We start from the raw sequence: 19,006 nt of genomic DNA, 5'->3' as shown, positions 1-19,006 counted from the left end.
ATGTGCTCTGGAAGAAAAACACTTCCCTGTCTTGTTGCTGCTTAGACCAGTAAGTGATGAACACCAAATCTGAGATAAAACAGGCAAGAAGCAGAATACCCAAAAAAGAATTGGCAGAAATGTTGGTCCCCAAGTTAACAGGTAGAAGTATCACTAACCAGCAAAATCAGTAGCGCAGGCAGATCTGCAGGATGGTTTTTGCATGGGCCTTTTGGTTTGGCAGAAAGTTCATTCACAATTGATGGGTGCCCACTTGGCTCTCTGTAATTGAAATGATGGATGTTTTCAATTGAGTCTCTGGAATGTAGCACAAAATAAAGTTGAAGAATGTATTAAGATGGGATATTTCTTAGCATTCCCAATGAGACTGAACGCTTTCTAACCCTCACCTGTTAATCAGCAGGGTGAGCAGCACAGAAGGGGAAGGACTGTCCATAACAGGATGCCAGCTGGAGAGGAAACTCTGATCAGGCTTCTCTTCCTGCCTTAATACCTTCTTTCAAGTGCCACTTATGATCATAGGCTTTGCAAGTTGGAATCCCCTTCCACACACACCTGTGGTGCTGGGTAACTCCACGAGGAATTCAAAACATGTCAGTACAAACAAGGCTGCAGAAAATACAAATAGAAAGCCAGTACCTTATCCAAAGATAACTGAGGCTCCACACACTCTGCTGAATTAAGAATTGTGAGATGACAGACTCCCGCCTTTCTCTAGAATGAAATATCTCCAGAAGCTTTCTCCAGTTGTTGGGAATTTTTGAATCAAGTTTCAGTCTGAAACTTGGGCATAAACATAGAAGACATGGTGCAATAGAAGTGAGTGGCATTGTTTGGATCTTCAAGATCACTTTAAATGAAGAGCCATTTACCACAGACAAATATTTACTAGCTGAGGTCTTTAATTTTTTTAATGACCTTCTTCTAAATCTGCTTATGGCTTCTGAATTTTATGGGATGTTCCTGTTAAAACCATATTTTATTACAAAAACATTTGGCTCATAAACAGTAATTGTGTTTAATGAAGACTTTCGGTACATTTTCATAACATAATGTCTTTTTTTGTGTGTGTAATGTTTTGTAAAAGACATTTACTCCCAATTCTCCCTAGAAGATGGTGCAGGCTGGGGAAGGGAGCTGATGAAGCTGTTCTCTATGGAGAAAGAAGACTCTCAGCTTAGGTTACTTTTGTGTATAGCACAGCCAGCTGATCTGACTTCTTTTTGACCAGAAATTAAACAAGCATTATTAGTTGAATCAAAAATCAGTGTGTCTTTTGCAGTAAATGATACTTCTTCCATCTTAGTAATTTGACTTTTAATTTTGAGTCTTTAAATAGCCTTTAACTACAGACAGTGCAGACAGTATGTTACAACAATTCATTTCTATTATTTTATTTTCTCTATAAACAGGAAGGCTTTCTAAAGTGACATAATTTTTTTTTTTATTGGAGAGTTATGGAAAATACTACTTGCAAAAACCCACGGAAAATCACTTTTTGAAAACTTGTCAGGCTTAATACTGCTCTGTGCTCTGAAGCCACTGTAAAATGTGTGGGAAGATACTGCACTTATGCAGGCAGGATTCTAAAGCTAATAGATGTAAAATTCACCTAGAGAGATGCTTTTACCTTCCAGAACCATCCATGTCACTGGTTTGTTCTTTATCAAATAAAATCATGTGTATGTGTGTGTTCTTAGACTATGCAAGCTCTCAGTGGGAAATCTTTGTAAATTGCTGTACTTTAATGGGTTAAAATGCCTAAAACCAGTGTTGGCATCATCATACTATCAATAAAGTTTAAACCTTGTCCTCATCAATAGCCACATTCTTCCTCAGAGATGCTTTCATTTTTGAAAATAAGGAAAAACAAGATCCTTCCTTTTTAAGAGTTCAGGTTATGTTACTTCAACATAACAATCTTCAACATAACATGATTTCCCTTTTCAATTTGAGATTATATCGATATGTTCAGATAATTTCCTGTTAAACAAACATGGTTCCTGTGGCTTACCAAGGGAAGTGGCCTCTCTGTGCTCAATTGAACATCACTAGGAAAACAAAGTAATTACATTTTAACAGGTACAACAAACATCTTCAATCTCTACAATTTCCTAGCTTCCTGAAACATCCAAAAGTTTATGTACCTGTTAAATGTGTTAAAATTTTGTTTTACTTGCTACATCTTTTAAATTTCTAGGGATCCTGCTGGGATGCCTGGTGGGATGTCATGTTATGCACTAAATATGAAACAGCCTATTACAGAAGAAATTGGCATTGCACTTTCTCAGGGGAACTTGGCTTCTATTCTGTTTTATTCACTTTGATCTTAAAAAGAATTCTTCACTCTCTGAAGTTTGAAGCCTGTGCTTTTGTTTATTCTCTCACAGAGCTTCGATGAATGCTCCAGGTACAAATCAGTTATTCCTGTGAATAAAGAAGGTGTTTAGGGAGGCATTGATGTTGTATGCTGGCAGCTTAATGCTGGGCCCTCCACTTGGAACAGATTCACGTTGGGCACTGTGGCCTTCTAAAGCCTTAGATGCAAAAGTAAGGGCATGATACCAAGTGCAGTTCCTGCAAATTTAGTTCTGCTTCAGCGCCTCTGTCACTGTGGACACGTGTTACATCTCATTTTCCTTCAAACAGCTGTGAGCTGGTGTGTGCTATGCTGGTCTACCCTCTGTAGGTGAAACACACAGCTCAGTACTAAATACTTCTTCACTAGAGACAAGACTGCTATTTGCTGTGTCAAACTGGCAGCTTGTATTTTAGTGAGCAGAGGAAGAACAACTCCCCTGGTAATCTGGTGGCCAGAAACAAAGAGAACACAAATGCATTCAAAAAACGATTAAATGTAAGCCTACATCCATTTAATAAGTACCCTAATTTACAAGCATGCAGGAGCAGAAGAGTCACTTACACATCAGTCATATCTGTGCCAGAACCTCAGGACTTGCTCAAAGCTATTTTAATTTGCTTAATATCAGAAGTGTCTGAAGGCACTAACTGCCAAACTAAGCCTCTCAGTATTGTCTTATATGCCCTTTTAGTCAGGCCTTATTGTTGCAGGACCAACCAAAAGCCCTTCAAAGTTATAAAGCATCATGATCTTAGTTACATACAATGAGATACATTAAGCAGAATGAACTTGAAAAAAAGAAAATCTTACCATAGTGGCCAATAGCAAGACATAAACCCCTCAGTTTATTGCTAATGGTTGTAGGGGGAGACAAGACAAACTGTGTTTCTGTGAGCAGGTTAAAAAGCTGCAGAGACTGTAGAGGAAGCTGAAAATGAAGCAGGCAATATTGATGACTGAGATCTATCTGCTTGAAACGCAGAAAAGCATCCCACCTTATACAACTGCCTTAAAATGAATTCAAATTTGAAAAGGAGAAGCAAAGAAGAGGATGGGGAACCTTTGAAGAAACTTGGCTGTTCTGATCCTGCAGGCACTTGGAAGCTGTGTGTATATTTGCTGCAGGGGGTCTCCTGTGCAAGCTGACAGATCTGCTCACACATGGGGGCTGCTAGAATGCTAAGAATCAGTACCTCAGTTTTATTCCTGGTTTTGATTTGCATTCAGGTTATTGAACTCCTTGATACCAAATAAGAACTCAGTCACTTGGTTCTCAAAACCTGTTGTAACAAAACAATCAGCATTTGTCATTACATGACTCACCTCTTTGCTTCTATTTAATTCCTGTGAGATACACAGCATACACTACCTTGGCACAGTGTGTGATACTAGCTGAGAACAGACTGAATACATCCAACAGATACATTTGGATAAAGACTGGGAGAAGAGATATAATTGTTAGTCATACCATATGACTTCACACGCTATGAAGAGCTGTGTAACCTTCTAGTTACACCAACACATCCTATTAAAAAGCTACATCCACTCTTTTACTGTCATCTGTATAGTTGGTGTAACATAGAGCAGTCATGCTTCTAACAAGCTAATCTCCAAAGTCCACAATATTGGAGTTTTTTTTCTTTATTTTTTACAAAGGATTTGAAATTTTTTCATCAGACAATGTGGAGGTGGGGCAGGGAATGAAATGATCTTGCAAACAGGAACAGGTGTATTCACACTCTCTCTCAAAACATCCCCCAAAGCCTTGCCTAGGGCAATTCCCTAAGCATGCCTATATGCTTCCTTTCATTTCACAGCTGAAAGTCTTTTACATTTGGCTTATTTTCATCACCTGAGTCTAGTTAGCTTGGCAGGAAGGGCTATCATCTGTCTGTCTTCTTCCTTGAAGAGACTATATATTGTGCATGAAAAGCAGGCTTGTGAGTGATCTTACATGTAAGGGAAATTTTTGGTGGTAATCAAGGTGGCATTGTTCCAGCCTGGCTTGGCACTCCTGAGGATGAGGTAAGCTGGCTGGCTGGAGTGCCCCTAGCCCTTCTGCTGTTGGAGTACACATTTCAGCACAGGGTGTCCTGAGTTGTAAGTGCTTTACTGTTCATCCCGCAAAATCTCTGTGCTGCTGTGATTCCTGGTACCAGAGAGAGGTAGATTAGAGCTATTTTGGGTGTTCTCACATGTATTGTAATCTCCCTTCCTAGCTACAGATGAAGCAGAGCCTGAGAGGCCACTTTAGAATGTCTTTGCAGCTTGCCAGTGCAGCTCTGTTTAGTGTAAATGGAATCTCTCAGGGTGTCAGTGGCATATTTTGTACATGCCATGAGCGTTCATTTAAGGCAGTTCTTGTTGTCTTATGGAAAACAAAAATAAAAAGCCAAACCAAAGCAATAGAAGAAACACCACAGAAAGGAGAACAACAACAACAACAAAAAAGCCATTAAAGCCCAATAGTGAATTGAAAACAGTGAGGCACATCATTCAGGCAAATGGTAGCTGCAAAATGAAAGTTTCCCTTAGGTTTGGTTAGTGATATGTGCAAGGGTAGTTATGTTCAGGTTTCCCAAGTCTTTTCTTTACATTTAATTGGTCTTTCTCAGCTCTCCTCTCTGACACAGAAAGGTATAAAAGCCATAGGATGCTTGCTCTATGGTATAGGTTATCTAGGCAGTTTCTTTCCTTGTTTATGTTTTGTGCCTTCTGGCAATGTGTCAAATGAAATGGTGAATTTCTGCCTGCCTGATGACTTATCCCAGTGGGTCTTACTCATTTTCTTTGCATTTTTTCTTGTCCAGAATTGCCTTCTGTTTTCTAAGAAAAAACACTATTTTCCCTTTGTAGCTCTTACACTTTTATTTTGGGGATAGGGATACCACGTGACTAATTTATGAAAGAATAATGTGAATTTCCTCAATTAACTTTCTTACTATGGGTGAGGAAGAGATTCTCTCTAGTATAGGGGTAACTACCTGTAGTTTTAGAGAGCATAGCGTATAGGATTCAGTTTGGGCATTCAGCAACTGTTCTGCAGTGGGGTCTCAAAGCATGTCTCTCCTTTCACTAGGTCATGCTCCTGTGTATAAAGAGAGGAAGTTTTGCAGGTGCTTAGAGCCTCAGAGCTTAGAATGACTCTGAGAGTTTGTTGGAATCTTTTGTACAAAAAAACACTTGCATAAATGTAATGGGGAGATATTTAAATGCTCTTTTCTCTGTAGAGGAAACATATTGTTCCTTAGTCTCTGACCAATCCTTTTTTAGGGATTTTCTTGAGACATTGTAGTCTCTGATTTTCTGATTATGGAAAAGAACATTTTCTTTTAATTATTTCTTCTATTCCAGAGGAGACCATATTCATTCTCTGTCCTTTTGCACATTTCCAATGCTAGTGAATATCTGATTATCTGAAATGTTGTTCTTAAATGAGAAGCAGAAAATATAAATTGGCGTTGAAGTCGGGATAGAGTCAGGCATAGCTCAACTGCTGGAAGAAGAGGCCCTGGCTAATGCTGCAGGCTATATTAACAGCTTCTCATTTGTGTAGGCCTTCCTATGTATTTTTGTCTGCCTTGTAAATTAGGAGTTCCTTGGGGGTAGGAAAACTGTGTCCATTCATCTGTTTGTACAAGCACTCTCATTAGTATTTGAACACTCATCCACTCAAATGCTGCCTGGTCCCTATCTCTCCCCTTTGGAGTGGAGTTGAGGGGGCTTGGCTGGCAGCATGTGCAGTTCTCAAGGTGGTGCAGCAGCTGCTCTTTGTACGCTGCCTCCCAGAGCTCCTGCTAAGCAGTATTTACTGTGAACCCAGTGCAGACGGGTTTTTTTAGGGCACAGCTGTCACTGTGGTACTATATATTCACCCAGTGTACCCATCCCCTCACAACAGAGCGTAGTAAGAATTCTCTCTAGTGTGCTGGAAAGAACATGTGATACTTCCAGCCTGCCAACTTGCTTTAAGCTGGGGATGTTGGAAGTCAGATGTCTGTCTTGTAGGAAATTTGTGAGGGCTGAAAATTCACATCTCTGAAGCAGCACATATTCCTCCGCTTTTCTGAGCAGTGAGATGTTTGGTTTTTCAAGATAAAATCTGTGCTTGGGCTTGAGGCACTAAAGAACTACTATTAACATTAGATCTGTTGGTGTTACCCTGGATTGGATTTTGTAAATCAATTGACAGAAAGAGCTGTACCCTGAAACTCTGATGAATGTCTCGCTGTAGCATTAAATAAAAGCATTTGCAGCACCTAGCAACTGAGAGCTATGTTGTAATCCAGAGCAAGTGAGTTAAGACTATTACAAAGGTCTTCTGAAATCATTCTATCTAAAACTTGCCCAGAGATTTGTTTTAGGAAAAAAAGATTGGTAGTCAAATTGCAAAATATGCATATTTATCCTTGACAGTAGTATATTTCTCTAAATTTGTTGCTTCTGTTAATAGAAGAGAGATTGAGATAAGAGCAAAGTAGAATTGCTATGGAGACAGATCTGGGTTTCTAGTCTAATTCTAAGGTTTAATTAGCATTAGTCCTTCAAAAATATTTTCAAAAATATTTTTAAATAGAAAATATTTACTCAAGATTTTATAAAGCTCACACAGTGAGCTCCTCTCTGTGATTTATAGTTAGCAAATGTTTTAGTAGATTGGAGATGAATTTTCAAAGGAAAATACCAACAGATAAAAGATAAACTCTGCATTCCATTCCTTTCAGCTAGATCTTTAGAAATGGGAACAAGATAGTCTTGAATGTGCCTTGACACTTCAGATCTGTGTGCCCTGTATATCTGCACACTGGTATTTTGTTCACAACAATTACTGACTGCACTTGATGTCTGCTGGAAATGTGTGCTGTGCCTTCCTTGGAGCACTCAGAGATGTCTCTCAGGTTCTAACTAAAATACATGTAATTTTGTACTTTGGTTTTCATGTTTCATTCAGACTATGCATCCAGTCTTTAATAATGCCTTCTATATTTAAGTTTACAGGACCAAATAATCTAGTGTGCTTTTCTCCAGTGGGAAGACCATGAGAAGAAGTAATTCTTTCCTGATACCTACTACTTGTGTGAATTGCCAATACAATAAATTAGATCTTTCTTTTTGTGAGTCTTGCTGTCTGTGAAGTAAGAACAAGCTGATTTTTAGAGGTAAAGTGACATCAATGGAGTGCTGTCCCCTGAAATGGGAATTGAAAAAATAGAATTGTATGAAAGAATCCCACACAGATTTTGGTACCCTTATACTTAGTTGAAGAAGTTGAAAACCTTTCATTTCCTTTTTAAGTAGCAACTGATGGCGCCATGATTGAGACTGTTCCCTTCTCTTTCACAGTATGGTGCTCCTGGAGCTCCTTGCCTCAGAAACAGTGTTGCTAAGTTAGAAAGTCGTGTAAATCACAAATTTAGAGTTATTGAGGACTTCTATGTTTAAGATAGTCTTGTGATGTATGTTTTTTCATTTAGGGTGTATTTTCTAAAATATTAGTCAGAAAATATCCCATTAGAAGACGTGAAATCGAGTCTTTCATTACAACCATCACCTCCCTCTAAATTGACTCTAATTCTAGGAGGGTTGTAGTTGCTGTGTCATTATTTTAAAGTATAACATTTACCTGTGAGGCTACTAAAAGCAAAAGTCAAAGCAAGCGAGAGGGAAGCTACTGTGTTAGAGCAGTGTTAAACTAGCCCCAGATGTAGAGTGTTATCCTGTCTCTGGAAGCTCTGCTTCCCTGGGTTTAATTTGTTTGAGGTATCACTGAGGCGTGGAAGGAGAGATGGGTATTCTTACTCAACACATCTAAATTAGGGCAGATGTTTGACTTTCAGGAACTGGGTTGATGTTCAAAAACCAGTCTTTGTTGTTGACAAGAAAAATATGTGTGGGGGGCAGAGTTGTGACCATGTTCGCAGGGCTCTTAGGATGAGGGGAGAGATGAGGATCTGACTCCATGTTTCAGAAGGCTTGATTTATTATTTTATGATATATATTATATTAAAACTATACTAAAAGAATAGAGGAAAGGGTTTCGTCAGAAGGCTAGCAAAGAATAGAAAAAGAAAGAATGATAACAAAGGCTTGGGGCTTAGACTCTGTGTCCGAGCCATCTCACTGTGATTGGCCATTAATTAGAAACAACCAACATGGGCCAATCACAGATGCACCTGTTGCATTCCACAGCAGCAGATAACCATTGTTTACATTTTGTTCCTGAGGCCTCTCAGCTTCTCAGGAGGAAAAATCCTAAGGAAAGGATTTTTCATAAAAGATGTCTGTGACAGAGAGTGTCACAGAATTTGGAACCAGCATCACACAGTTAATATTCTGTGGCAAGAACTTGTGTGTTTCATGAGGAGGTTGAAAGTGGTGTCTTAGAAAAGTGATGTGTGAAGATTATTTATTTAAAAAAGGATAATTTGAAAAGACAAAAGTGTCCTACTTCATGAATTCAAGTCTTACTGACTCATTTGTCTGAGTTTGGCTTTAGTTTGCTTTTTACCCTTTCTTTACCTTTTATTCTATTGCAGATTCTGTTTCTTAACATATTTGTGGGACTAAGGAAGGATCTTTGAGTAACTATAAAAGTACATATGAGTGTACAAATAATCCATATTCTTTATGGGCTTCTGGATTCTGTGTACTTGGCACAATGCAAGTCAATCAAATGCATAGAAGCTAATTTTTGTATAACAGGTTAGAAAAGCTATGTTTGTAACACAAATCTTTTGGTTTGGGTTTGGGTTTGTTTTTTTTTCTTGTGAGGGTGCACTAGACTGCAGACTAGAACTCTGTCTTTGAAACTACCACAAAATATTTTCCCCATCCCTCGATTCCTTAACACCAGGAAAATACATTGGGGAATAATACTGCCATTATCAGTCAACTCTATTTGCATGAGAACATTGTATTTGTGGCTGTCCTTCACTCAGAAAACACAGAATTCCTTGCTTCTATCTCAAATGAAAAGGTATTAAAACTTGTCTCTTTCAGTCAAATCCGTTCTGGGAATACTTATAGTGCCTAATTCTAAAGTAATCTTTACTTTTACATAGTCTGAGTATGCAGGGTGCTGTGTGTTTGAGCACTCTGAGACTAGAACTAGTGTTCTAGTAAACTGACACCTCCCATTGTCAGACTACACTGTCAGTTGGGCTTCTGGCCTCAATACTGGACACCTTTAACAGCGTGTTAAGAAAGGGCTTTTTTCCTTTTTTTGCTTATTCATCTTTGCCAGTAAAGTACATAAGCTAACACTCTAGGGAATTGTTTTGGAAGTAAATTTTTTTTTTTTACTATGTAAATATTTATAAGTGGGTAGAAATTTGACTTCATGGTTTCAGACTGGCAGAATTCACAGGGGGCTTTTGGCTCATAATCAAACACATCTTTATGTTCACTGTACAGAAGGAACAGAATTTTTGAATGCAGCCTTTGTTGTAGTACTTTAGATTATCCTTGGGATTTTTAGTGAGGAATGTAAGGAAGTGAGTTTCTAAGAAAAAATACCTATAGCTTATATCCATGCTCTTTCTGTACTGGTTGCTGAAAGCAGAGGACAACTCTGGTGTGTTCATTAAAATTTGTCTGGCTGATGGTATGTGAAGGCTTTTCTGGTTTAGTGCTGTACTGGAGTTATCCGTACATGAGCTGAGAGGGCTGTGTAAAATTGAGGCCAGAGTGCTGTCCATTCAGAGAAGATGCAGTTCACAAGCTGAGTGGAGCCAACAAAATGTGTTGCCACAGTGAACAAACAAAACTTCTGGACTGTTGTGTCAGTTGTTGGGTTTGTGGTTGCAGCACTGTGGTTTCTTATTTCTGAGAGTGCTGGTCTTTGGAGTGTGTGGTCCAACAGGTTGGCGAGATGGGCACGTAGCAATTTGTGTTGGTAATGGAGCTGCAGTTGTATATGGGTAAGGTTAAATAGGATAATTTCCTCTGAAGCTTGCTATGAAAGAAACAAAGTGTGCCCAAGGCCACTCACATGCATTCACTTTACATCCCCTCAATAAAATGAATTAATCTGGGGAAAATGGCTTTTAGGAGGAAAAATACAATAAAATCATGCAGTGGATAGTAGTTCATTCATTTTCTGCTTCTGAGTAATGTTTCTATATACTGCTGCTGTATAGAGATAATTATCCCCTTGAGATAGTGATAAAAGGTGGTAAGGGAACCACTACATTGGGCTTAACCTCTCAAAATGGAAGTAAAAACAAGTAGATGATCTTCTGGAACTTTGCAGAAGTGTGAGTTAACTTTGATTTGTTTAATTCCCATAAGTTTTGGTTTTTCACCCATACAATAATGGATACAAATATTGTATGGGTCCATAAATACATTTTCACCCATACAATAATGGATACAAATATTGTTGTATCTATTAGTGGATTTTTTTGCTGTATCTATGCTGTACTATAATTCTGGGCAAGTTCTTCAACTGTTCTGTATACAGAATGACTTAGCAGGATATGGCTTTTTCTTTTGTCTTTTTCCACGCAGATCACCCCTGGCAGCAAGGCAGCACAGTCACAGATGAACCAGGGGGACCTTGTCGTGGCCATTGATGGAGTCAACACTGACAGCATGACCCACCTGGAGGCCCAAAACAAGATCAAATCAGCCAGCCACAACCTGAGCCTTACTCTGCAGAAGTATGTTGGAATAATTTAAACTTGTGTCTTCCTAAGGACAACCTATGAAACTTATGACTGAAGGTTGCAAGTGTTTTATCCCTGTCTATTAGATTTAATTGAAGTGCTCATGGCACAGATATGAGATGAAAAGCCAAAATCTGCTCTGATTCTTGTAGAAGTCAGCATGGATTCATACAGAAATCAAATGGTTGGGTTGAGTGTATCTGTGTGGATTTAGCCTATTGAATACAGGTGTAATCCCATATCCATTCAAACTTCTGTTAAATTAATCCAACAGTGATGTTTCTTTTGGTTATTCTCATGTGGGCAACACAGTTTAGTTTGGCTAATTTATGAACAACTGTTCTACAGACAACAAACGGAACAAGTGTTACAAGTGCATGGGAAGAACCTCATGAGATTTTGTGCCAATGGTCTGGCACCTGTGAGTTTGAAAGTCTGCTCTGTATCTGACTCAATTAGAAAGGTGTAGCCTCAAGTGCAGGGAAGGGAGGCAGTAATTCTACAAGTAATATCATGGGCAGGTTTTACCACAGAGATGTGATAAAAGTTGTCTTGCCATTAAGAAAACAGTTAATAGGTTTTTTAACTTCTGCTGGTTAATGTTACTTTCAAGGAAATTTGTTCTCAAGTTAGATAACCTTGTACAGAGAATTTCTGTAATAAATGCATTAATATTTAAAGCTCCATAATTATAGAAAGCAAAGTAGCTGCTAATTTTATTGCATTGTGAAGAAGATAATTTTTGTACAGGGCAGGCAAAGCTAAGTACAGGAAGCACACTGTAATGAGGAAGTACAATTTCTGAGAAAAGAATCTCATATATGAATGTGCAGTAGAGATAATCAATATCAGGAACATACTAATAGCTAAAGAATAAGGAGTTTAGATTAAGTTTCCAAGACAGGACAGGGTACTATGAAGCAAATTATGTGGCTGATTTTCCCCCATGGCTTTAAGTTTGTCTTTGAGTGTTCCAGATAGAGTAGAAAATCACTAACTTGATGCATGTGGTTGAATTCTCATCCTATCACCCACTCCAACTTCTTTTTTCTTTGCTTGGTTATTGTGTTATTATAAATATATTTATGATTTTTTTGCAAATATTTAAATTGTTCTGAAAAAATTCTATTTAAAAATTAGGAAAAATAGTTTCTGATTGTTAGATTGTCTGTCTGATTTTCTGTTGAATCTTTGTGTTTTTACATTGAGAGAAAACATTTCTTATTTTGCTTTGGGTTGCTCCACATTTGGTATTAATTTTCCTGAATATTGAACCCAAAATCTTCTCTTGTGTCTGCCTCTATGGCCTGGCCATAGAGGTTTAAATGGTTTAAAACTATGAACCAGCAGCTCTTCTTATTAACAGAAGGATTCCCAAATTCATGACTAACAAATCCAATTATCCTAATACATATCACAGAGACCAGTTACTTGAAACAGTAATTTTGATCAAGTGTTGCTAGGGATATTTCATTTGAGTAATCATTGTGCTTTTTAATTTGCTGATCTCCAAATTGCAACACCAGCAGTTCTAGTGGCCACATCATTAAAAAAAAAAAAAAGAAAACCAGTGGAAGTACCTTTATTAATTGCTTTCATCTCTATTTATTGTTTCTTCTGTTTTTTTTAAGGCTGTCCCTGTCTCTTGGTTTCAAAACAATATTATGTAATTCAGATATTCGAGTTATATGGATAAAGAACCACCAGAGAAAGCAGTAATGGAGTGTTCAGAGACTGAGATATGCTTGCATAGATAATAGATGTAGATATTTTGATAAGAAGGAAAATGGCATAAAGTAAAAGGAAATACTAGCAAACATAAATAGATGATAAAACAGCTTTTTTTATCAAATGAAAATTTTCTCAGATGATGTTTTTGCACTGAACTTATACAATTAATGGACTCCTCTTTTCAGCTACTTCATGATGTGAGCTATTAGTTTGCCTTGGTGACCCGTTCAGCCTCATTAGAAAAACCCAATGAAAAAGACTGAAAAGTAATTTTTTTCATCATTTTTTTTTTCTTAAATGACACCAGGATATTCAAAAAAGTTGTGCTCAGAGGTATTAAGTTGGCTTTACTTAGCGTCTATAAATTTTGAATTGTGCAAAATCCTAGCAGCAAGTGATATTGACCAACTGAAATACACATAGAAACCTATTAAGGATCCAATGTCTTGAATAAAAGGCATCTCCACTATATTCAGGAAGTTGTATTAATCTTGCCTTAAAAATATTTTTTTCCCTGGACACAAATGGGTTCATTTACCCAAGGACAAAAAGATTGTCAGTTTAGTCACCTGCCCAAAATGTACAAAGCAATATCCATTTTTCAACAAAGAAGTTTACAAATATTGGGTTGCTGCAAAGAATAACATGAAAAGAAGGTAGCAGTGACAAGGGGTAGTAACTTTCAACCAAATAAGAACAAGAGAGAAGAGAGGGAAAATCTCCTGGGACATGGTTACCAGGAAAATGACTGTGCTAAGAGATCACTTTGACTTTTTTTAGACATGGCTTGCAGCAATGAAACTGGAGCAGTGTTCTACTACTATGGAAAAACAGCCATAAAGAGCACGGAGATGGAAGTGCTCACTTATTCTATTTGTATAAAAGTTTGGAAATGCTGGAAATCCTTTCCAATGGAAAAGGCACATATATGCATTATGAGATTGACTGTTGTGATAGGAAAATTTAAGCTCTAAATTGGGGTGATACTGGACATGTATGTGGAGTAGTCACAAGCCTCTACAGAATGTTTCAAGGTCATGGAATGCCTTAGCAGGCAATCTGTGGCTTGGTTTTGCTGTTGCAGCACTGGAAGTAGAACTGATCTCACTTATTTTATCTGTAAGGCCATGGAAGAAGCAGTGGAATGTGAAATCTTCATGGAAATGCTCCAAGATGGAAAGCTTTTTTTTTTCCTAATGGTTCTTGGCTCTCTAGAGCAATGGCCTTTCCCTTTATCAGTCGTGGCCGTGAAGGTTTCATGAGCATTGTTTATAACCTGACAGTTAAGACAGTGTTTGCTGCTTCTCACTTTTATTACAAAGCCCTGCGGGCTTTTCTCAGGGTGGGGAACTGCTTATTGTTTTAATTTGGCTGTCAAAAAAAGCTGTACATGGTGTCAGCACTTGTGCAGGATATCCAACTGCAAGGCATCAATCATAGAAAAAAAGGAAGTGTAAGAGCCCCCATTCATACTTGCCTGCCTAAACAATGGGATTCTGTGATTTCCTTTATGAACTTAGTTTTAATTCAAGTAGCACCTGCACTGTTCAAGGCACACTAACACAGACCTTCCATGAATGTTCAGTGCATGGAGTGGAGTTCTCCATGTTTCAGCCGCGGTTTCAGGAATTTGTGGATTTCAAGTGTTTTCGGACAGCTGCCTTCCCTAAACTCCCTCTTGAATTTGTTCTTATCACCTCAACCATGCTATGTTTTCATATAAACCCACAAAATTAGACTGGAAGTCTCACCAGCTATGCCAGAGGTTTGATCAGGCAGCCAGAACTTGTTAGTGGTTTGAGCTGCATTGTCTGACTGCTGATTTCTCTAGAGCCTGCAGTGTGCCTCCCTTTGCTGTTTCTGGGAATCAAAAAGATGCAGACAGGCAAGTGCCAGGAAGTTGAGGTATTTGGACCATGCCTGGAGAAAGGGACCTGTGATCCAGTGATGTGGCAATGTCTGGGACCCTCCAGACTAGCACTGCTTCATTAAGTTTAGAAGACAAAGTACATCTAGGAAGTGAATTCTTTTTTGCTGAAGAAAGAGCAGGAGTGAGAGGAGAAGAAAAGAAGTGTCTTTTGGCACTGTGCATTATTACTCAGCAGAACTCCCATGAGGCACTCAGGGAAACCAGGCTCATATTCTAAAGTGTTACATACCACTCTAGATATTCCTTAGAAACCTGCATTGCTCTAAGTGTACTGGGAGAGGATTGGTGCTGGTTCTGCTGGACTATGCTGTGGAAAGCTATGATCATACTCTATAATGGCCTGGGTTGGGGTGGAAAAAAGACATTGCTTTGCTTTTAGTCTTTTTGTGACCTCCTGGAGTTCAGTTCTCAGTCATTTTTCAGTATCAGTTTCTAATCAGTTACTTGAGCTACACAGCTGCCCTCAGGCATTTTAATTCTAGGCCAGTCAAAGTTCATCTTTAATTGTCTGTCTGTCCCACAGATATTAGGCCATAAACATCAGATTGTGCAGTATTCAGTTCACAGTGAAAAACAAAATGCATGCAAAATCTATTTTTATTTCATACAAATGGGTTTCTCTCTTAAATGCACAGTAAATACAAGAGAGCAGCATTATTTGTCAACAAGTGTCACTGGAGCATCCACAGCATAACTCAAGTAATCTGATCAGCCTCCTTGGAAAGGATTCACCAAATGTACTGGCATAGTTTTGGAAAGTGCTGTAACATGAGTGTGCCTCATTCTGCTGGCACAAACATTCCTGTGTCACTCTAAGGCTCCGCTTTGGCGTCACTCTGTGCTGCTGGAAAGGAGCAGGGGAGGTGGAGACTTCTGTGCAGGGTGCACATTGACAAAAATTCCCCCTCCCAGGGCATGCCAGTGATGCTACCCTTTGCTTTCAGACAGTCACAATTGGCTGTCTTTTGCTGGAAAATCATGAGCTAAATAATTCTTTTCTCTACTGAAAGGGAAAGTGTCAGAGGTGAGGCTATGAGAGACTTACGGTAAATATTTAATAGCTTTCCTTTTTTGTGCAGCACCAAAAGATGGCTGATCCTGCAGTATTTATTTCAGGCCTACTATAAATAAAGCATGTGGTGACAGCAGACTGCAAGCAAGGGGAGCTCAGTGGTTATTGTAAACTGCTTTCTTTTGTCTGAAGCTGGGTGTAGTAACCAGTTCTTTGCATGTTTTAGGTCTGCTGATGGGCACACTTAAATCAGAACCAGAATAGAGCTGCATTTATGCTGAGAAGAATTAAAAGATGGTATCTCTTCCAGTTCAGGGTAAATTAGAACAATATATACAATCTTGATGAAAGCATGGTCTGAACTAGTTGGACTATTCAAAATATTTAGCAGATTAGTAGAAAAAAGAACACTAATGGTGGATATGACTTGCCATACTAGTTAGCTTATTTTGCTTACACCTGTGACTGTAGAACTTCCAAGTCATCTGCCACCAACAGCCAAGGTTTCTTCATTCCTTCTGGTGGTTCTGTATGCTTAAAGCATTAAAAAAGGCACATCCCACTACTGGGTGTTAAGGAAGATAACACGGTATTACTGAGGGAGTTGTTCCTCCCTCACTCTGTGTGAAATAGAGGTGACTCCCATTGTGTGCCCAGTTGCCTCTATGCATGCAGGTATGAGAGGACAGTAGGATTTGTTTACAGATGTCAGGCTATCATTTGGACAGGACTGTGAGCTACTCTCTCTGAGTAGTAACATTTAGTGCTGCTATTTCCACGGAAAATGAAATAAAGTATCAATGTCAGTCACTGGAATAAATACAAATATATTCCTTACATGAGCAGTTTAATTTAGTGGATTGCTATTTACACTCACTGCATAAAGTGTCCTTGTTAGTTTTAGAAAAGAGCCTGGAAACTGTGGATATGTGCCAAGGCTTTAAAGGGCAGTGAAGTTTTCATTGCAGAAAGATTCTGCTTAGGGATTAGAACTGTTCTCAGAGTGCACATCACTTTTTTTTTCCCCCCCAATACCAGCTTAGAGGTGCATTTGAAATTCATCATTTTATGTGAGAAATATTTTCTGGATTCCCTAAAGATAATCTCCATGTGAATTCTTTCACATATTATATTTCACTCACCATGGAAAGGTCAAGATGGGTACCATGGACCCATCTCACCAAAGTCACTGGGCTGACACAGCTTAGCAAATAAACATGGCAGTTGTATTCTTTCAGACAAACAGTTCCTGCCTGCTTTCTGCAAGAAGCAAGTAGACACGTTAGCCAAAATATTACAATAGACAGCAAGATCACAGTCTGTTCAGGCTGGGACCTTTTCCTTTTAATGCTGATTAGCTTAAGCACAGTCATGGAAAAATGTAAATTACACACTTAAAGCTAATTGGAATTGATGAAAAAGTGTTTTTTAGAAGTGGAATGAGGAGTTTTTTAATCAGGTAAAGCACTGAGGCTTTACTAGATAAGTCTTGTAAATGTTCTTTGTGCCTATGAACCTTTTGGTTTCCTTTGGATCCTTTTCACCATCGTGTTTCTTGCCCATCAACCCCTATAAAAGCTGTCTGCCCTAATTTTTTGTTTCTCCAACAAACTCTTAATTATTGGCAACCCATTGTTTCTTGCAGGGATAACCAAGGTCTGTTTAGCCTGGCTGTTGGGCAGCTCTTGGTGTCTGTGCTGTCCCTGGCTGGTGGCTGCTGGAGCACATTGGTGTTGGGCACTGGGAACATTTTTTCTGATGATCTTAAATGAACAAGTATTTTTATTATTTATATATTTACATTCAGTAGATTTTTTTTCAGTATCTCTCAGTAATTATAAATAATCAATCTAATTATTAAATCATTAATAATAAATAACTATGCCAAACTTTAGGTTCCAAGTGAACTACGGTATCTGAAGTTTTTATGCTATTAAGCCTTGATGCCTCTGATAAATCTGACTGCATTTCAGCCTCTTGTTTTTGATTCTGAACCAACATTGTCTGTAACTAGGCAATACAAATTTTGCAATTGACCAATTTATGTGAGAGTAGTGGCTTCCTATTTATGACCCATATCAATTTAGGTATTTCTGAATATTTCAAGAGTATTGTGGGTTTGTCTGCCCTGGGCTGCACATAAATTTGATATAAATTAATGTATTTCTTCAACAGTGTTAATGGCATCTACATCTTTACATTATACATCTACATACAAATTCAACCCATGATAGCATAAACAAGTTTTGTAATGAAATTAAATTTCCTTGGTCAGAATCCACATTTTTTTATGGCTTACCCAAATTTTCAATAGTGATACATAGAGGAAATTTTTGGAAATGGTTTAAAAACAGTGCAAAGACAAGGAGACAGAGAAATAACCTGCCTGAGTAAAGGTGTCCACACTCCTTGGAGGTTAAAGGTGTCCACACTCCTTGGAGCTTGCTGTGTGTATTGGGTGAGTGCCAGGCATGTGCTCAGCATTCATACTTGGTGCACTGTGGAGAGCTGTCACCCCCAGGGCAGAGCTGCAGGGATACAGGATAGCTTCCCTTTGCCCATGGAAGCTGCTGGGATGGAGGAATTTTAGGGTCAGTACCAAGTCAATTAAGAGCAGATGGAGGCATTGGCAGCCAGTGGCTCCATTCAGGAGGGAACAAGCTGGAGGGCAGAATGTGGAGCAGTTCAGGAAAGGAGGGATTTTCCACAGCAGGGGAGGAGTTAGGAGGATACAACAGGGACTGTGCAGATGCCAGAGACATAGAAAGAGTCAAAGAGAGAGCAGGAGAGCCTTGGAAAAATGTCATCTTTTCACATACTGGCTTCAGTTTGCTTTCTTTCCTCCCTTTCACAAAAATCTCCAAGGCTTCTTCCTTTTCACTTTCCCTTTATATCCCTTAATGTTTGTGGTTGCTTCTGACTCAGATTCCTTCTAAGGGAAAATGGGTATTACATACTTCCAAACAGTTTTTTTATTGGATAGCTGCTCCCTTTTGGGCTGATACCCTCTATGCATGACAAGATTTTGTCCTTAAGGCACTGTGGGTGTGAACATTAGGTCTGGAAAGTGTAATTGCCCAACTTGCAATCTGAGTGCAGCATAATGCAGGGAAATGATTAATGAATCATCCAACTAAATGCTAATATTTGCATTTGTCATTGATCTATAGAGAGCAAAAGTGCAGTTAGAAGTATTATTCAATTTCATTGCAGGCTGAGATGATACCCTGAGAGAGGGAAAGTAGGTCTGATCCTAGACCCAGAGTGATCACAGTTGTATTTGAAATACTGTGAAATATTCAGGG

The 19,006-nt window shown here is 38.7% G+C and overlaps 1 protein-coding gene across 2 annotated transcripts in view; it reads left to right on the top strand.

Annotated features, from left to right (window-relative positions):
• LDB3 (LIM domain binding 3) overlaps nucleotides 1-19,006 on the top strand; it is a 113,864-nt gene that overhangs the window by 26,198 nt on the left and 68,660 nt on the right. For both annotated transcript variants that reach the window (XM_036386182.1, XM_036386181.2), the window contains one exon: nucleotides 10,871-11,022. In XM_036386182.1, coding sequence (XP_036242075.1) covers nucleotides 10,871-11,022 — 152 coding nt within the window. The remainder of the gene's footprint in view (nucleotides 1-10,870; nucleotides 11,023-19,006) is intronic.

This window comes from Molothrus ater, chromosome 8, assembly GCF_012460135.2.
Source record: "Molothrus ater isolate BHLD 08-10-18 breed brown headed cowbird chromosome 8, BPBGC_Mater_1.1, whole genome shotgun sequence".
Classification (NCBI taxonomy): Eukaryota; Metazoa; Chordata; class Aves; order Passeriformes; family Icteridae; genus Molothrus; species Molothrus ater.
This window is presented reverse-complemented; position numbering and strand designations above follow the sequence as displayed.